Source organism: Musca domestica, unplaced genomic scaffold, assembly GCF_030504385.1.
Source record: "Musca domestica strain aabys unplaced genomic scaffold, Musca_domestica.polishedcontigs.V.1.1 186, whole genome shotgun sequence".
Classification (NCBI taxonomy): domain Eukaryota; kingdom Metazoa; phylum Arthropoda; class Insecta; order Diptera; family Muscidae; genus Musca; species Musca domestica.
The window spans coordinates 915,045-933,404 of record NW_026712242.1 but is presented as its reverse complement, the minus strand read 5'-3'; the positions used below and the strand labels follow the sequence as shown (position 1 = coordinate 933,404).

At 33.4% G+C, this 18,360-nt stretch overlaps 2 protein-coding genes across 3 annotated transcripts in view; one reads left to right on the top strand and one right to left on the bottom strand.

Annotated features, from left to right (window-relative positions):
• Positions 1–18,360, bottom strand: part of LOC101887402 (rootletin) — an 89,663-nt gene that overhangs the window by 65,558 nt on the left and 5,745 nt on the right.
• On the top strand, positions 5,249–7,818 carry LOC105261778 (uncharacterized). 2 transcript variants are annotated; one of them, XM_020036580.2, is made up of 7 exons: positions 5,249–5,672; positions 5,731–5,934; positions 6,473–6,592; positions 6,743–6,864; positions 7,305–7,340; positions 7,398–7,433; positions 7,507–7,818. In XM_020036580.2, the coding sequence occupies exons 3-7, from the start codon at positions 6,537–6,539 to the stop codon at positions 7,677–7,679; spliced, it is 423 nt and encodes a 140-aa protein (XP_019892139.1). In that variant the 5' UTR covers positions 5,249–5,672; positions 5,731–5,934; positions 6,473–6,536; the 3' UTR covers positions 7,680–7,818. The 2 variants fall into 2 exon arrangements, 1 of the variants encoding a protein (XP_019892139.1); XR_009341974.1 differs by lacking the exon at positions 6,743–6,864 and having other exon boundaries at positions 5,257–5,672; positions 7,507–7,814.

The following is an 18,360-nucleotide window of genomic DNA, read 5'->3' as shown; positions in this document are numbered from 1 at the left end:
AAACGTGTTCACTTATCCGTTAACACCCTAATATTAGAAAATCAATTGCCGCCCATTTGCCATTGTTAAGAAATATTTCCGATATGAAAAATCTCGAAAAGTCGAATTGGATAGGTAACCCAGCTCAGGACCAACTTATATGTTGACATAAGCAAAGGAGTTCATGGAGTTATCGGAAGATACGCATCACTGAAAAGTACTTTCAATGGCAAATGATTTACCAAATCAGGCTCTCGGTTGCTGGGAAGGATAGTTGCCTGTTGGATAAAGCTTTCAAAGTCTTGCTACCTCATTTTAGATATAGCGGCCATAAACTATTCCCTTCGATTTGTTGTCAATGATTCTCAACACTGATGAAAATGAATTTTCGATTACGCGACTGATGAAAATGAATTTTCGATTACGCGATTATGTTCTGTCTAGAATAACTAATATTTGATATGAGGCCATATAGAATTTGGTTCAGAATAGTAATTGTCTCCCAATTTAAATTTCTTGAGTCTTGGAATATTTAGATGTGATGAAAGAAATAATTAAAACTATGTATTGTTTTAATTTGTAATTTTTTTTGTCAGCGTCTTGCTTTGCTATAATTGCTAAATCAGTAATTACTAATAAATCAGATGATAGATAAATAAATCAGATGAACGATTAAAAGATCATTTATCTAGTTTCTACACTAGCCCTGCGAATTCTAGGCGAGGTGCTAGCATAAAAATTTGGACATTGAATATCATCCAGAGCCATTGACAAGACAATGCCCAACGGAGAGACGTAATTGGTATTTTCCCATGTGAAGTTAGATACATTATTAACAATTTCCTGAATGAGTAAGTTTGAATGCATAAAACACCTGTTGGCACAGTTTTCTAATCAAACGCATAGTATATACCGGGATTGGGATAACTTTAGATACTTCGCATACATAGTGATTTGAGTAACGCTTATTATAACACTGAACACTTATCCCAATGTAGAGACGAAGTATTTTTCTTTCCAATGTTCCAAACCCTATCTTCACAATTATAGAGATATGGAACCTAATGTTAGTTTGTAAAGCAATAACTTTGTTTTTTCCGGTAATTACCTGCTATTTAGTAGTATTCCAAATGACTCCTGCCTCACCTAAGTAGTCTTCTTTAAATTTGAGCAGCTTGTTGTATCAAACAGCCAAATGGTTGAATCTATCTCTAAATTTTATTTATACGCCATTTAGAGACAACATTAAGGACTTGCTACCTGGTACAACCCATTTCTTACATTATCCTGAAGCGTTTTTCAAACACATGACCTCGCTCTTAAAAAGATGAGGAGATAAAATTGAACCCTAAGAAACATCGCATGTCACATTTTCAAAACATGATTACAAATTTCCCAACTGTATATAAAATTGCTTATCGGTAAAAAGCAGGGTTTAAATTGCTAACGTCAAATTAGCAGTAGCACCGAAAATTTTCAAGTATTGCCTGCTAAAAAATCATGAAAAAGTAGCCTATCAATGAGCTACGCCAACAAATAGCAACATATTACAAATAAATTTAGCCGAAAGAGCTAATGCTACTTGAAATCATCTGCAAAGGAAAAAAACAGTGAGCGGCTGAAGCTAAAATGAAATTATCCCTATCATCAAAATAGCTCAACACCAAAAAGCAACACGACTGCTGCTTTGACTTTGAGTTCAGTGTTGCTTATTAAAATTTCACATCGAATGAAATGCGATAAAAACGCGCTTTTTAACATTTGATAGTTTCATATAAAGACAATTTGCAAAAATTGTTAAAGCCTTTGAATTAGGATTTAAATCAATTTTAGGTAAAATTCAACAATATTAGAAAAAAAAAATGGATTTTAAAATAAATCTCGATTGGTTAACAACCTCAAAAAATAAATTTTTAAAATAATAACAAGACGATTTTTGAACTTGATGAGTTAACAACATAGTGAAAGAAAAGGACGGAATGACAAATGGAAGAGAGAGTAAGGTAGGAAAACATAATTCGGGAAAGTACACATATTGTTGGGGAAAAATAAATTAAAATGTCAAAAGAAAATTTGTTTGACGTTAATAAATGTTTTATAAAAGATGGTGCAAGATGTGTAAAAAACATTATAAATGCAGTAAAAATTATAATCTTAAGATTCATTTGGAAAAAGTTCATAAAGTAATATTTTCTGAGAACTCCAAAACAGTGTCAACAACTTTCAAAACCAAAAAAAATTAGATACGATATAAGCAAAAAACATCTGTTAAAATCGTACATAGGTTTAGTGAAGATACGCTCCAGAAAATATTGTTGGTGAAGCTGAATTCACAGTTTTTGCATGAAACTGTATTAGAGCTTGACATTTTTTCTGATGAGAGTTAATGTAAAATCCAACATATAATTTTTGTACTTAATAAAAATGAACTACACTTTTTATTTATTTTTATTATATTTATTAATAATAAATATATTTACTGTAATGAATTACCTTTGAAAAATGCAATTTACTTCATAGTAAATGTGGTTAAAATGTTTACTATATTCGATATTACCCAAGGTAACAATTACTATGTCGATGATTTACAAAAGGAAAAAATTAATTTACCATCACGTATAAATCGCTATTATTGAATATGTACGTGCTTTACTCATTTGTACGTTGACAACACACAATTCTAAAAAATATATTATCGGCTGCTCACTCGTCTAAAACGAAAATAGCAGCAGCCGAAAACAGAGCTATTGCTTTCTTTGTGTGCTGAATTTGTTGCTTAATTGACGGCTAGGCCTAATGCATGTCAACAACGAGCTAAATAGCTTTTGTCAAAGCTAAATAGCTGATCATGTGCAATTTTAGCCGTGGCTTCAAATATTTAATAGCAGTAGCGCTGAAAGACTAAGGGTGCAAGTACATAAGAAGCTTGAAGTCATGGCTGGGCATATTTTGTGACATTTCATAAAGGAATTACAAAGCCGCACTAAAATCCTGCCGTCGTTTTCCTTTATAATTTGACATTAATATGCCTAGCCATGACTTCAAGCTTTTTATGTACCTGCTCCTTAAGGCTATTTTCATTAGGTGCTGGCTTTTAAAACCTGGCCAATTCTTTGAAATAATTTTACCACATTTGCCACACATCCTAATTGTGTCATTTCAAATAATACGTTCTATCAAACGCATTTCCCATTGCGCGATGCCACAAACGCATTGGAACTTCCAGAAGAAAGGTAAGTGTTTGGATGGACCCAGGACAGCGGATGAAATGGACCATAACTTTTGTTGTTTGTTTCAGATTTATTGCCAGTTTTCGAGTAAGGAGGTGTTTTTGATGCTGTTGGGTGAACTGGAGCCACAAATGAAACGGAACACAAGGAGCAACAGTGTTCTACCAATCGTAAAAATTTCAACATTTTTAAAATTGTTGGCAAGTGGTGGCTACCAATTTTGTGTGGGAAATGAGAGCGTCTCATATATGTCAAAGTCAAAAGTTTAGGAGGTGATAAGCGAATGATTGGACATTGTGGAGCAGCACATATGTGCTAAATGGATTCGTCTACAAAAAACTTTAATTGAGAAAGATGAATGCGAACAAATTTGTATTATTCATTATAGATATGTGATCATAATATGGTAATAAATTATGTTGATGCTAGAAGTCCAGGTGCAAATCACGATGCATTTGTGTGCGATGCACATGACCACTTTAAAAATAATTATATTCGAGACAAGAGGATTTATAGTTGCCTTTTTTAATGCACACATACAACAAAATATCTTCTTTCCTAAAATTCACTTGAAGGGGACTCTGGATACAAACTTCAGCCCTATATGATGACGCCATATCGGAATCCTTCAAATGCCACCGAAAGGAAGTACAACAAGAAACATTCAAAACTACGAAATGTTGGAGAACGGTGTTTTGGTGTTCTAAAGAATGGGTTTAGGTGCATCATAGGATCGAGAAGGTTGCATTACAGTCCCGCCAAAGCAACACAAATTATTAACACGTGTTGTACTTTGCACAACATATGTAAATTTTATAAGAACCATTTATTACCAAGTTATACTGTATTCCAAAATGAAACTGACGATTTAGGTAGTTTTTCTTCTGGTGATGAAACGGCAGCTATTACAATTAGAGACGAAATAGCCTTAAATCTGTTAAATTAACTAATTAAATAAATAAACATTTATTTAATTAAAATGTAATTTAGGCTCTTTTTTATTAAAATTAAATTAATAGGGAAAAAATAAAATTAATTAGTTGATTAAAAAATGTCTTAACACAATTATTTTCATTCAGTTTTTAAAAATGTAAACATTTCTTGCAAGACATGTTGAATGCCTTGAAGAGAATTGGCCATCGAGTTGAGTGTTTTTGTTTGCACCTTCATCTGTTCTACCATAGCATTATTCTGCTCCAATTGTAATTTTAAAAGTTTTATTTCTGCCCTTTGTTCTTTTTCTACGATCTTTTGGTTGATATTTTTACACACAATATCTTAATGTTTTTTTTAACTTTTGTGAATTAACGATTGGTATTTTTTGATTGCCTACTTTGACATTTTGTTTTGTGTTGGAGTTTGGTGAACCAAAAATTATATTTGTCTGCCATTTGCCAAGCAATTGGAAAAAAAATAAGTTTGCTGAGCAGGCAATATATCACTATGACACTATATACATATTTCCCATCCGATTTCAAATTAAAATGTACTAAAGCGTAATACGCATTCAATAACGATCGCAAGCTAAGACAGTTTTCGTTGCAAAAAAAAACCAATAGAAATGTTTTACTTTTACCATCCCTTACTGGTTTTCGACAAAACAAATTTGAGAAGAATCATGGCTCAATAAGGATAGTTGCTCAACTTCGAAGAAACAAGGAAAATGCAACTCTGTACCGGAGTCTTATGTCAAATATATTTTTTAACATGCAACAATTGTTCTATTTCAAAAAATTATTATGTTTGGGAAACACACAAAACTTGAATGTAATTTCGGGGTTCCTCCACAAAATTGAATCCAAGATTGTTTTATACCAAAATTATCCGTTTAGTTGCCTTTCTCTAAATTTGAAATAATTTCAAATTATTTTCATTTTTATTCAAAACAATACAGACACAAATAATAACTGTGTATATGTCTTGACAGAATAGGGACACCAAAAGAAAAAAAATGTATTTGGGTGGTAGCATGGCATAATTACAGAAAGTAGAACAAAGCTACCCCCTAAATACAGTTTTTTTTCCTTTGGTGCCCTTATTCTGTAAAAACATATACATGTTTTTGTATGTGTGTATCGTTTCGAATAAAAAAAAACAATAATTTTAAATTATTTCTAATTCAGTTTTAAAATAAATGCATATTTTCGATGGCATAATTACAGGAGGTAGAACAAAGCTACCCCCTAAATACATTTTTTTTATTTTTGTGCCCATATCCTGTCAAAACATATACACATTTTAGTTGTGTTCCAGTACTTTTTTTAGTAGTAAAACTAGCAGAAGAGAGAATAGTGCGAAATGCCATTCTCATTTAGATGTGCTCAAAAAATAAGGGAACGGAAAATTAGCAGAAATGCGATAAAGTGTCAACATTCAAAATTCAAAATGAAAGCAGTCTAAATCGGACTTGTGAAACCTTATTGAAAAGGACGCCAAAATTTAAAAAAATGAGTATTGAAGACGGTAAGTTAAAATTATAATTATTTTTGAATGCTGTTTATTTAGAAAGCTTTGTTTTCAGAATGCGTTGAAGAGTATTTAGAGGTGGAGTTTTCTCAAACCCCAACCCCAGAGAACCTAACATGGTTGGAGGCGCCGGTAAAATTAATGTTAAGTCTTCTAGAAGACTTAATGCCACAAGTTGGGAAGACAGCCAACCTTAAAAATAAAAAGAACATTTTCTTTTTTTTTTCGCAGTAATAAGCGAACATCTTAACCAGATTGGGTAAGTAGACATATGTTTTCAATCGGAAAATAAGGACAATTTTTTCCAGAGATAGAGATTTTTATACTGATTCCGGTAAAGAACGATTTTCTTGGAGCGGACCCGTTACCCCGGATTTCTGACCTAAAAGTCCAGGACCAACTTCCGGTTTAGTTCCTAATCCATAAACCCGACATAGACAACATTGGAAATCCTATGAAAATACCTGTCCAACAAGTGGCCAAATGGTGCCAAATTGTTCAAGGACCCCTGGACCCAGGAAAGATAAAAGTACATATTGTAGCATTTTGGAATTAAACCAGGGAGTACCGCGTCCGTTCTCCAAGAAAAACATACTTTATCGGAATCAAGCTCTAGAGATCATTTTGAAAATATCGAAGAGTTTTTACTAAAGTAGAGTATTCCCAAAGTTCCCAAATGTTTTTGATACTCTTGTGAATGCATTTATTTACTTTTTCACTTTTTTAGGCGGTCCATATTTGTATCGCCAAGAACTCCATAATGGTATTACTTCTACTCATTTCTTATCCAATTTTAGATACTGTTTTACACCTGATCAAGTCCACACAAATTTTCGATCGTTGGAAAGGCGGTTTAAAAAAATGAAGCTCAACAACTCTTTAACAGGCAGGAATAAAGTAACATGCCCTTTTGAGCTGTAAGTATTTAGTTTTTGAGATTTTTACCCAACTTTTTTATGAATTGTTATCACTACGTAGTATAAGGAACTATCCACTACAATGCATGTTGTGGCATAGGTTTAAAATTTAGGCTTTCGAATTTTGTGTTCTTATACATTTTGATATAGAGAATTAGAAAGTATATTGGGTGAAAGGAAATCGCTAAACCCAGATTATGTCCTTGATAGCGAGAATGCTGATGGAAAGGATGGCAATAACCTCAACATAAATGAAGATTCTGGTGATATTGGTGAGAAGTAACAATTTTACTTTGGATGATTTGTGTCTCCTTCCTCCACATACATTGCTGATTTGATTATTTAACCAACATACTTATTTATTGACACACATTAGATGACCACAAATGTTGCTTAATTTTTTTAAAAACTCCTACATAAACACCTTATCTGAAATCCGCCTTCGAAAGTACTATTTGCCATTAAGCTTTCGGTAATAAGGAACATTTTCCAACATATTTAATTTGATAATCATAGAAAATATCCCTACTACTTTAAAGACTTTAGATCGATAAAAAAAAATGTAAACAATGTTGCAGTTTCCCATGAACATTATATTTCGTAACCAATTATAAAATTCAAGTATTACACCTCCTACAACCACAAACCTTATCTTCTAGAATGATACAAAATTACATTATCATCATCTAAATTTCCACCTTTTTTATTTCAGACATTCCTTCGTGTTCAAATGCGGCTTTTAAAAAAGGTATTAAAAACCAAAAATGGAAATAGCAATTGAAATATAAGTTTTTTTATATTTCAGATGTTCCCTTATGTACCAAGCCCAGTTTAAAAAAAGGTATCATAAACGAAATATTAAAACAACGTTTTCATAGGCAAATTGTGTTAAACTATTTTCATTTCATATGCAGAAAATGCAAATCCAAAGCAACGAACTGTTAAACTATTGGAAGAAATTGTGGAAGAAAGAAAGAATTTTCATTCGGCTGTGTTGCGACATATGGAAGCCAGAGATAGACGCAATGAGCGGAAAATGGATTTATTGGAAAAAATTGCTGCACATATCTGCAACACAAGAGATTAATTGTGTGGTATATCTATACCTTTTAATAAAATTTATGATACCCTACACCACTAATAATTCCATTTCCAAAAGGAACTAATTATATTAATACATCTTAAAAAACATGTTTCAATGCAATAAACAAATATTTGTTATTTTAAAATTGTACACACATAAGTTATTGTTCAACTTTTGGTATATTCCGATGGATAAAATAGGAATTGGTTTGTTGTATACACACACACACATATATATATATATATATATATATATATATATATATATATATATATATATATATATATATATATATATATATATGTATATATATATATATATATATATATACTCGCTTTATAATACGACTTACAGAAGATATGGTTACATTAAATCTATCGAAAAGATCTCTATAGCTACAGGCTTCATGACCCGCAAACCACAAAAATACATACAAGTGTTCATCGCTTAAAAGTCGTTTGTCTGAGCGTAGATGTTTGTACTGCTGGCTTTCGCTAAATTTATCGCTCAAAATTTTAAAAAGACTTCGCGAAATACGATAGTGCATTTTAAATTCTTCGTCGGTGTAGCTGGATATTACATTCACTCTATAGCCGGGTATCGAGTGACGTTTATCTGTAAAATAAGGAAGATGGCACTCAATTAATTAGATTCTATAATGATTTTATACCCTCAGCCGTATGGCTACAGAGGGTATATATGATTTAATACTTTTGGTAGTATTAAATCTGTAGCCATAAAATTGGAAAGAAGTGCCCGATTTTCTTCAAATTTTATACATCACAATATTTTACACGCACAATTCCACATTTTCCAAAAATCTAATACTTCAGAAAACGGAAGAAAATACTCTATATAGGCTCGTTGTGACACGAAATGAACAATATTTGCGCACTCCTTCGGAACACGCCCGATAAGTGGCCAACAGTTGGGAACAACATAACTCAATCGTCTCAATAGAATCTTGGTGCCAGCAGGAGAACTGCTGAAAACTATCCTACTTTTGGTTTTAAGCTTAATTTTTCAATTTACCTTTCACTAATTTTGCTATGTTTTCCAATACGCTTTCTTCGCCTTATTCCTCATTCAGCCAGTCCTCTTCACTGCTGGAATCATCCAAAAGTGAATACATCAGTTGCTCCATATTTTCTCTTTCTGTTTTTTGCACGACAAATATTAGTTTTTCCTTTAGTTTTTTAATGATCTTTTTTCTTTACATTTGTTGTGACGCGCGAACATTGAAATGTATCAATACATTTTTCAACCTTGTTAGCCCTGCCAATTAAATGTCAAATTTACAAGTTGCACATTTCTGCTCGGCCAAATTCATGTAGCTAAAACAAGCAGAAATGTGCACCACTCAGCGCCATTTTCGAGAGAGAGCTGCAAGTTTTGCTAGTTTTTTGAGTACGGGAACGCGTTGTAGCAGAATTAGCACTAATTAGTACTAATTTGTTGGTTCTGGAACACAACTTTTGTATATGTGTGTGCGTATTGTTTTGAATAAAAGCTACAATAATTTGAAATTATTTCAAATTTAGTAGCAAAATAAATGGAAATTTTCGACGTAAATGGGTAAACAAGTTGTACAATTTTGTGATAAAATTGTATTGCCCAACTATTTTATATTCAATCTTCTGGAATAACCCCGAAATTCCATTCTTGTTTCTCGGATTTTCGCCAATATAAGAATATTGTTATAAAAATAAAAATAAACAAAACCAACTATTGCATATTTAAAAGTCTAATTGACGAAGGATGCTTGCAGGGAAGCATTGGACGTGAGTAACTCACTCCCATATTAAGATGCCACTTCTGCGACGTTCTTATCCTAATAAATACGATGGTATGTACAGTTACAATAACAAAACTACTGTTGTCTACTACGTAGTGGCGCCAAGGAAGATAAAATAAGGTGTTCCGTGTGCAGACACTATTTTGTGACTTCCATCGGATAAAACATCGATAGTTTACAATTGTTTACGAATTGAACAAAAATAAGACTAAAAACATATTTTTATACCCTCGACCTTGAAAAGAAGGGTATATTAATTTTGTTATTCCGTTTGTAACACCCCTAAATATTTGTCCTAGACCCCTAAATATAAATAATCAACATAAAATTCTAAGTCGATTTGACGATGTCCGTCTGTCTGTCTGTCTGTGGTAATCACGATACAGCCCACATAGAACAATTTGTATTGTGTCTAGGATGGTTGGTATTGAAAATGAAATATATCGGTCCACGTTTTGGTATAGTCCCTATATACCGGTACCTCCCGATATTCGGTATTTTGATGATTTTTGCCGCATTTTTCCACGGATATGTCTAAAAATTGGTATTTGTGGGTCATAATGGGTTCTAGCTCGTATGGTGGAACATTGTATGCATAGGTTCACGTTTTGGTATAGCCGGCATATAACGGTACCTGCCGATATACCAAATCTAGATGATCTTTGCCACATTTTTACACGGATTTGTATAAAAATTAGTATTTGTAGTTCATAATGGCTTCTAGACCGGTGGCAAAACATTAAATATTTAGTTCCACGTTTTCCTATAGCGCACATGTAACGATACCCACCGATATTCGGCATTTTGATGGTCCTAGTCAAAGTTTTGAATAACCAAAACGAACATAAAATCTGAAATAAGCATCAGGTCCTCCGCAAACTTCGCACATCGCAATATTTTTACCAAAACAAGATCTGATTTGAAGATGGAATATGTCGGTCTACTCCTTCTGGCACCTCCCCCACAAAGGATCAAAATTTTGAATATTCATGAAGCTCAAATTTGGTATTTTAGAAGATTTGATAGATGAAGTATAAAATTGTCCATAGAGGTTCCCGTTTTGGTATGGCCCCATATAACGGCCTCATTCACTTTATGGTTTTTTTATATTTTAACTGAATTATCCAAACGTTCTTACTGGTATATGAAGTTTAAAGTGAAACACGCTTGAATACAGAACAACAAATTTTAAATTATTGTTGCCTATGCAAATACAATGATTACAATTCTACAATTTTCAAAATTTTTATCTACTTTCTGATTAATCTGTTGGTTGTGTATGTATATGTAAACAAATATCAGATGAGAAGAAATTATAAATAATAAAAAGTAAAGTCAACCCAATAGATCTACTGAACCCAGTAATTTAATCTTCAATAAACGCGATATAAATCTGGTTGTACAAATCCGGATTTAGCTATAACATCTCCGGATAAAACTTTGTACCTAGACGCTATATAAGAAAGACTTTACTTTTTCATACAAAAATATGAAACCAGTGAAGAAAGTCCTATAATTTAAAATTCAAAGGACTAAATATGCCGAAGCATTTGTATCTTTTAAATTCGGACTTGTATTGTCCATTTGGTTCAAAAGTAATTTGAAATCACATAAAGATATATATGGGATCTCGATAAAATTTGGCAAAGATATTTCTGAGCTGTATTTGATATATTTCCCTGAATATCGTTGTTACGGAGTGCATATTACGGCTGTGGGTAATAAATACAACAAATCGGATGAACAATATATATGAGAGCTATAGCTATATCTGAACCGATCTTCACCAAATTTGGCATAATACCTTCTAGACTCAATTCGGTCGTATATGCCAAATTCCATCACATTTGGGCAAATATTAGACGTTTGGTGAACAATAAAAGGTAAATCGGACGAAGTTATATATGGGAGCTATATCCAAATCTGAACCGATCTCGATAAAATTTAGCAAATGTATTTCTGAGCTGCATTTGATATATTTCCCCAAGTATTGTTGTTACAGAGTGCATATTACGGCTGCGGAGGACAAAAATAACAAATCGGATGAACACTATATATGTGGGAGCTATAGCTATATCTGAACCGATTTCGATCAAATTTGGCATACTTATTTTCAGATCTAATTTGGTTGTATGTGCAAAATTCCATACTATTCGGGCTGATATTACACGTTTGGTGCACAATAAAAAGCAAATCGGACGAAGATATATATGGGAGCTATATCTAAATTTTGACCGATTATCTCCAATTTCAATAGGGTTCGTCCTTGGGCCAAACAAATGTTGTTTGGAAAATTTCATCTCAATCGGATAATAGATGCGACCTGCATTTTTTCACAAGAATACATGGACAGACGGACTGACATGCATAAATCAACTCAGAAAGTGATTCTCAGATCATCAAAAGGAACTATGAGTCTATCTCGTTTCCTTTTGCCTGTTACAAACAAATGCACAAAGACATGACCACCTTGTGGTGTAGAGTATAAAAAGTAAACAAGACAACATTTCGTTAGACCCAGCAGAGTAATGGCACGTTTTCACAAAGAATATATACCCTGGTAAATCGTGATAATTGAACATTAAGAATAAATTTTAGGAATGTTTTTCATAGACAAATTGATGGTGATTGGTCAATTATCAGGCTGAAAGATTTATATTTAAACGTACTTTAAGCATAAGCAACTGAACCATAAAACAGCTGTTCGAAACAACCATTGACAAAGTGTTTCTCACATTTCGCTCATTTTTCCTAAACTCATGGTACAATTGAATCAAGGTAACCTCATGTCAAATAATTGTACCAAGCTTTGCATTTTCTGGGATTTACCTTGCCAAATTTTACATAATTGATAACAGTTTCCCATCTCTGATGGGATTTTTTATAAACATGGATGGATTTTTAAATAAACATTTTGATCATGAGAAGTTGTCAAATGTGTAATATTGACATTAGCTTCCTTATTTTACCATTGTTAAGCATTTGCGTTAAAGGATGGCATTCAGTGAAACTGTGTAACAACTGTGAAAAAAAAAACACAAATAATTGAATTATCCAGCCCATATAAGTAGCAATTTTACGACTTCTCTGTAAAAAAAATATGTTTGCTTCAAATCAAATTCAAAGGCTTGCCAGCTGAACATATCGCAATATTCCATTCGGCAAATAGTGAAAAATGAGCTCGGGGTAAAGCCATTGAAATTCCAAAAAGTGCAAGAACTTACACCGCAACAGAAAGAAAATAGACTCAAAACAGCCACAGAGTTGCTTCGCTTGGCCGAAAGTGGTGAACTGCCGAATTTGGTTTTCTCCTATGGGAAAACATTCGTTGTCCAGCAGTTTGTAAACAAACAAAATGATCGTGTTTACTTGCCAAAGAGGTCAGCTGAAAATGTGCACCTTCGGTTGGCCACCAGAACTCAAGCGCCGGCCATGGTGATGTTGGGGCCACCATAACAGCCGATGGTCGCTCTCCGCTCGCATAAATCGACCGTGACATCAGAATAAGTGCTCTAACGATAGCGACTTGTGGTTTTCCAGCCAAATATAAAGAAGTCACACTATCACTTTTTTTCTGGAAAATTCTCACCAAAATGCTTTTGCCGTATTCTGCCGTCGTTTTCCTTTATAATTTGACATTAATATGCCTAGCCATGATGACTAGCTGCTTATTTGCCCACGCCTTAAGATTATTGATGTTTACCTTGTCTTATGAGTTATTGCTGAGGATCGGGATTACATTGGTCCCCATGATATGACATATTTGCATTATAAATACTATAAAGATCTTGGGAACATATTTTAATCAAGTGAACTATAATTTTCTTTCAGGTATTTGTTTTTGTCCACCTCATGACACACTACACTACACTATATGTTATTTTGCATAAGTTTCTAACACCACATATATTCTTCGATGACCTATAATATATTTATTTATGTTCAGAGTTAAATTCAATGCCGATTTAAATATGTCCATCTGTCTGTCCGCCCGTTCGTTGTATTATCAGGGCTAGAGGTTTCAATATTAAAAAACCTTTCGGACCCCATGACGTCATTATTTTCCTTGTTTCGATTTCCAACCGAATGGACTGTACTTTAGCATTTTGAATTCTATTTGGTATGGACATTTTTCATATGAAAAATAACGTTCTGAAATAATTAGCATATAGTTGTGTTGATTGATTTGCGATCTAAAGACCCGATTACACATTATGTTAGTGTCATGTGTAAACCAACTTTTTCACATTTTATACTTTACATTTTTATGCCATACCTTTAGGAGCTCCAAATATTTTTTAAACTTAAAATTAAGGCAGTGCCGTACAGAATTAATCTACTCACTACTACAAAAACACTTGTATCATATTTATTATACACTTGTAGTACAACTAAATTAATTAATAACTTCCACCATTAGGTAAAGAAAACATTGTTATATAAAATTATCTGGATTCAAACGTGTTGCACTTTAAGCTAACATGACATGACAATTTTTAAATCTAAAATGATTGTTATCAATTGCGAGAATTAAATACCAAATTTTGTGGGTAAATTTGGCTAGGACTATCAAAATACTGAATATTGTGCGTACCGTTGTGTGGAACTCGTTGACCAATATGGACAATGTTTTTGGTTATAGAATCTATTATGAAGTACAAATACCAAATGTTACACAAATCTATTAGAAAATGTGGCTTAAATCGTCAAAATGCCAAATATCCGAAGGTATGAAGCTAAAACTCGTTGCGAAGAAAAAATACCACGTTTTAGAGAAATCCGTGGAAAAATATGGTTAAAATCATCGAAATACCGAATATCGGGAGGTGCCGTTATATCGGGGCTATACGAACGAACGTGGACCTATGTATCCAATGTTCCTCCACCGGAGCTAGAACCCATTGCGAACTACAAATGCAATTTTTTAAACAAATCATTAAAATACCGAATATCGGTAGGCACCGTTATATGGGGGCTATACCAAAACGTTGACCTATGTATCATTTTCAATACCAAACAACCTGGGCAAAATGCAACTTGCTGTGCCAAATTTTAAAGGTCTACGTCAAATAATATAGGCTGTATCGTGATCTCAGACAGACGGACTTCGTTAAACTTTAGGGTCTATGACGAATATTTAGAGGTGTCGCACACGATATGACAAATCAAATCTACCCTCCTTTCCAAAGCAACTCTAAAATCATGTGTCACAGCTACGATCGTATTGTGCACTAAAGGCTAGATCACTCATTATGATAGATAATGTGTAACATAATGTGTAATCGTGATGTAAAGTGATGTTCTTCACAATTATCTGTAGCATATTTATATCATACTTTTAGGCGCTTCCCAGAATTTTTAAACTAACCAAAGTAAATAGTAAATAAAAAAGCTGTAAGTTCGGCCGGGCCGAACTTTGAATACCCTCCTCCATTTGGAACGAATTTGGTAATTTTCAAAAAAATAAAATCCGTTAAAAATTCTTTTAAAATCTTCAAAATACCAAATGCAGTATCCATCACGAACTTTAAATACCGAATTCCGATGAATAATGTCGCTAAAATCATCAAAATACCGAATATCGGGAAGTACCGTTATATGGGGGCTATACGAAGACGTGGACCTGCACAGACAATTTTTTGTCTTAGGCTGTAGTATTCATTACGAACTTCAAATACCAAATTTGAACCAATTCCGGTGAATAATGTCGCTAAACTCATCAAAATACCGTCATCAAAATACCGAATATCTGGGAGGTACCGTTTGCCCATTTTCAATACCAAAAGTCCTGCAGACATAATATACATTTGAGTAAACTTTCATCAATCTACTTCATTTTGTTCAGAAGCTAGAGTGACAGACGGACGGACATCGCTAAATCGACATAGAATTTTATGCTGATCAAGAATATATATACTTTGTGTGGTCTAAAATGTATATTTCGAGGTGTTAAACGGAATGACAAACTTAATATAGCCTCGATACTATGGTGGAGGGTATAAAAAAGAAGGCAAGTTCGGCCGTGCCGAACTTTTAATACCCTGCACCATGTGGAAGGAACTTGAAAAATTTCCAAAAAATCCGCAAATGCCGTTTAATGATGACCTATATACGGGGCCATACGAAGCCGTGGACCGGCATAAGTAATTTTTTGTCATAGGCTGTAGTACTCATTAAGGTCTTCATATACGATATTTGAAACAATTCCAACGAATAATGTAGATAATAACCATCAAAATACCGAATAAAGGGAGATAGCGTTATATGGGGGCCATACGAAGACGAAGAACTGCATACCGTTATATGGGGCTATACGAAAACGTGGAAAAATTAGGTTAATAATGTCGCTAAAATCATTAAAATACCTAATATCGGGAGGTACCGTTATTTTTGGAGTCTATATGAAGACGTGGACCGTGGGTATAAAAATTGTTGGGAGCTCAATAAAGTATGCTACTCCTTCTGTTTAATATGCATTTAAAATTGTATATACAAATATTTTGTGGTTCTAAAAAAAATCATGAATTGAAAAATGTATTTATTGTAATGTAAAAAATGTAAAATAAAAACGTGCTAAATTTAGACCGTGCACACGAAGAGGTTGTCCCTGGGATTTATTAATTGCCATAGGAAATGCCAAATGTACAGGAAACTACATCTTTTAAAGTTCAACCGCATTTGTTTGCTATTAGTGAGATTCGAGGTAGCAATACATATGAACCTATATACTTCCTCGTAACAGTCATAGTCTCAATTAAAATGTTGTGTACTTTTTTATACCCTCCACCATACTATGGAGGGTATATTAACTTTGTCATTCCGTTTGTAACTCCTCGAAATACTCATGTCAGACCCAACAAAGTATATATATATTCTTGATCAGCGTAAAATTCTAAGTCGATTTAGCGATGTCCGTCCGTCTGTCTGTCTGTCTGTCCGTCTGTCTGTCTGTCTGTTGTAATCACGCTATCTTTCGAATGAATTGAGATAGATGGCTAAAATTTTGTACACATGTTTATTTTTCCAGTAGGCAGGTTAAGTTCGTAAATGGGCCATGTAGGTCCACGTTTTCATATAGCTCCCATATAACGGTAACCCCCCTATATTCGGTATTTTGATGATTTTAGCGACGTTATTCACCGGAATTGTTTCAAATTTGGCATTTGAAGTTCCAAATGGATACCTCACCCTAAGATAGAAAATTGTCTGTGCAAGTCTATGTCTTCGTCTTCGTATAGCCCCAATATAACGGTACCTCCCTATATTCGGTATTTTGATGATTTTAGCGACGTTATTCAGCGGAATTGAATATGGTAATGGCTTATGACAAACAATGCATATGTATGTCCACGTCGTATAGACCCCAATATAACGGCTGTATTCGGTATTTTTAAAATTTTAACAGAATTTTTTAAGGATTTTATTTTTTGAAAATTTCCATATTCGTTGCAAATGGTGGAGCGTATTAAAAGTTCGGCCCGGCCGAACTTACTGCTTTTTAACTTGTTACTGTTAGAATTTTTGACTTACATAGCGTGTTTGGTGCAGAAAAATTTATATAGGAACTATATATAAATCTGAGCCGATCTCAGTATTATTTTGCGATTTTTTTATGAAATTTCGTTACACATTCTAGATTTAATTGAAACTGAAGATACATAGCGTATTTGGTGCATCAAAAACATAAAATCGGACGAAAATACATGTGGGAGATATTTGAAGATTTTTGAGAATTTATTTTTGTTCCAAATTCCGTCATAGAATTCAAATTTGAAGACTATAACCGGTCAAAAGATATTTGCATAAAATATCTATGCTGATGCTATATCTCCAGTTCCCAGTGGTGTTTCAAAAATTTATATAGCTTATGTTACTCTCAGGCGATGCTATACTATGTCTGGAAATTTTAAGGAAAATCTGTTTAGCGATTTTTGTGTCTATAAATTACAAACAAACAATCAAACGTACAAACATTCTCCTCTTTAATAGATATAGAGAAGATGAAAAAGTTGCTTAATTTGATTATTGTTTCATTTCGAATTGCAACAAATTGTCAAAATTTGTCCAGCTGTTCTCAAGTTATAAGGGTAGTAAGCATGGTACAATGAATTCAAGGTAGGGCAGAACTACCATATGATTTAAATTTTTTTATTTTTTCTGGCTTAATATGTCAACTTAATTTGCTTATGTGTGTGTCTTCTTTTCAATAATAAAAAATTGTTCAGAAAATATTCAAATTCGGGTGTTTTCAAAATGCTTATTGCAACGAATACATCGACAAAATCTACAGTTTTTGTCGCGAAATAAACCATAAGAGATATATAGAACATGATATTGAAAAGAAATTTTGACCATTCATTCAGTTTTCGCGGTTTTAAATTATTTATTCAAAATCAATGCAACAAGTTGTTTGCTTTTTTATTGTTTTGATAGTAATTCTGACATTACAAGCCAAACAGGTAGACCTCTATACTTGCAATTTTTTCAAAGTTGACCTACCTTCTCTTCATTGTACCATGGTAGTAAGTAATATCACTTTCTTTATTTGAAGCACTTGCTTTCAGGATGAATTCCGTCGGAAGTGCCAAAATTCATTCAATTTGTGCTGATGGTGGCCATTTGGGGCACAAAAAATCTGTAATCGGATAAAGATATATATGGAGCATGTGAGAGATATTAACACCAAATCGTATAAAACATATATATGGGAGCTATGGCTATAACTGAACCGGTTTTCACCAAATTTGATTTGCTTGTAGACTGAATTCGGTCGGGTGTGCCAAAATTCAATCCATTTGCGCTGATATTAGCCATATGGTGTGCAATAAACCTGAAATCGGATAAGGATATATATGGGAGCAATATCCTAATCTGATCCGATTTTGATAA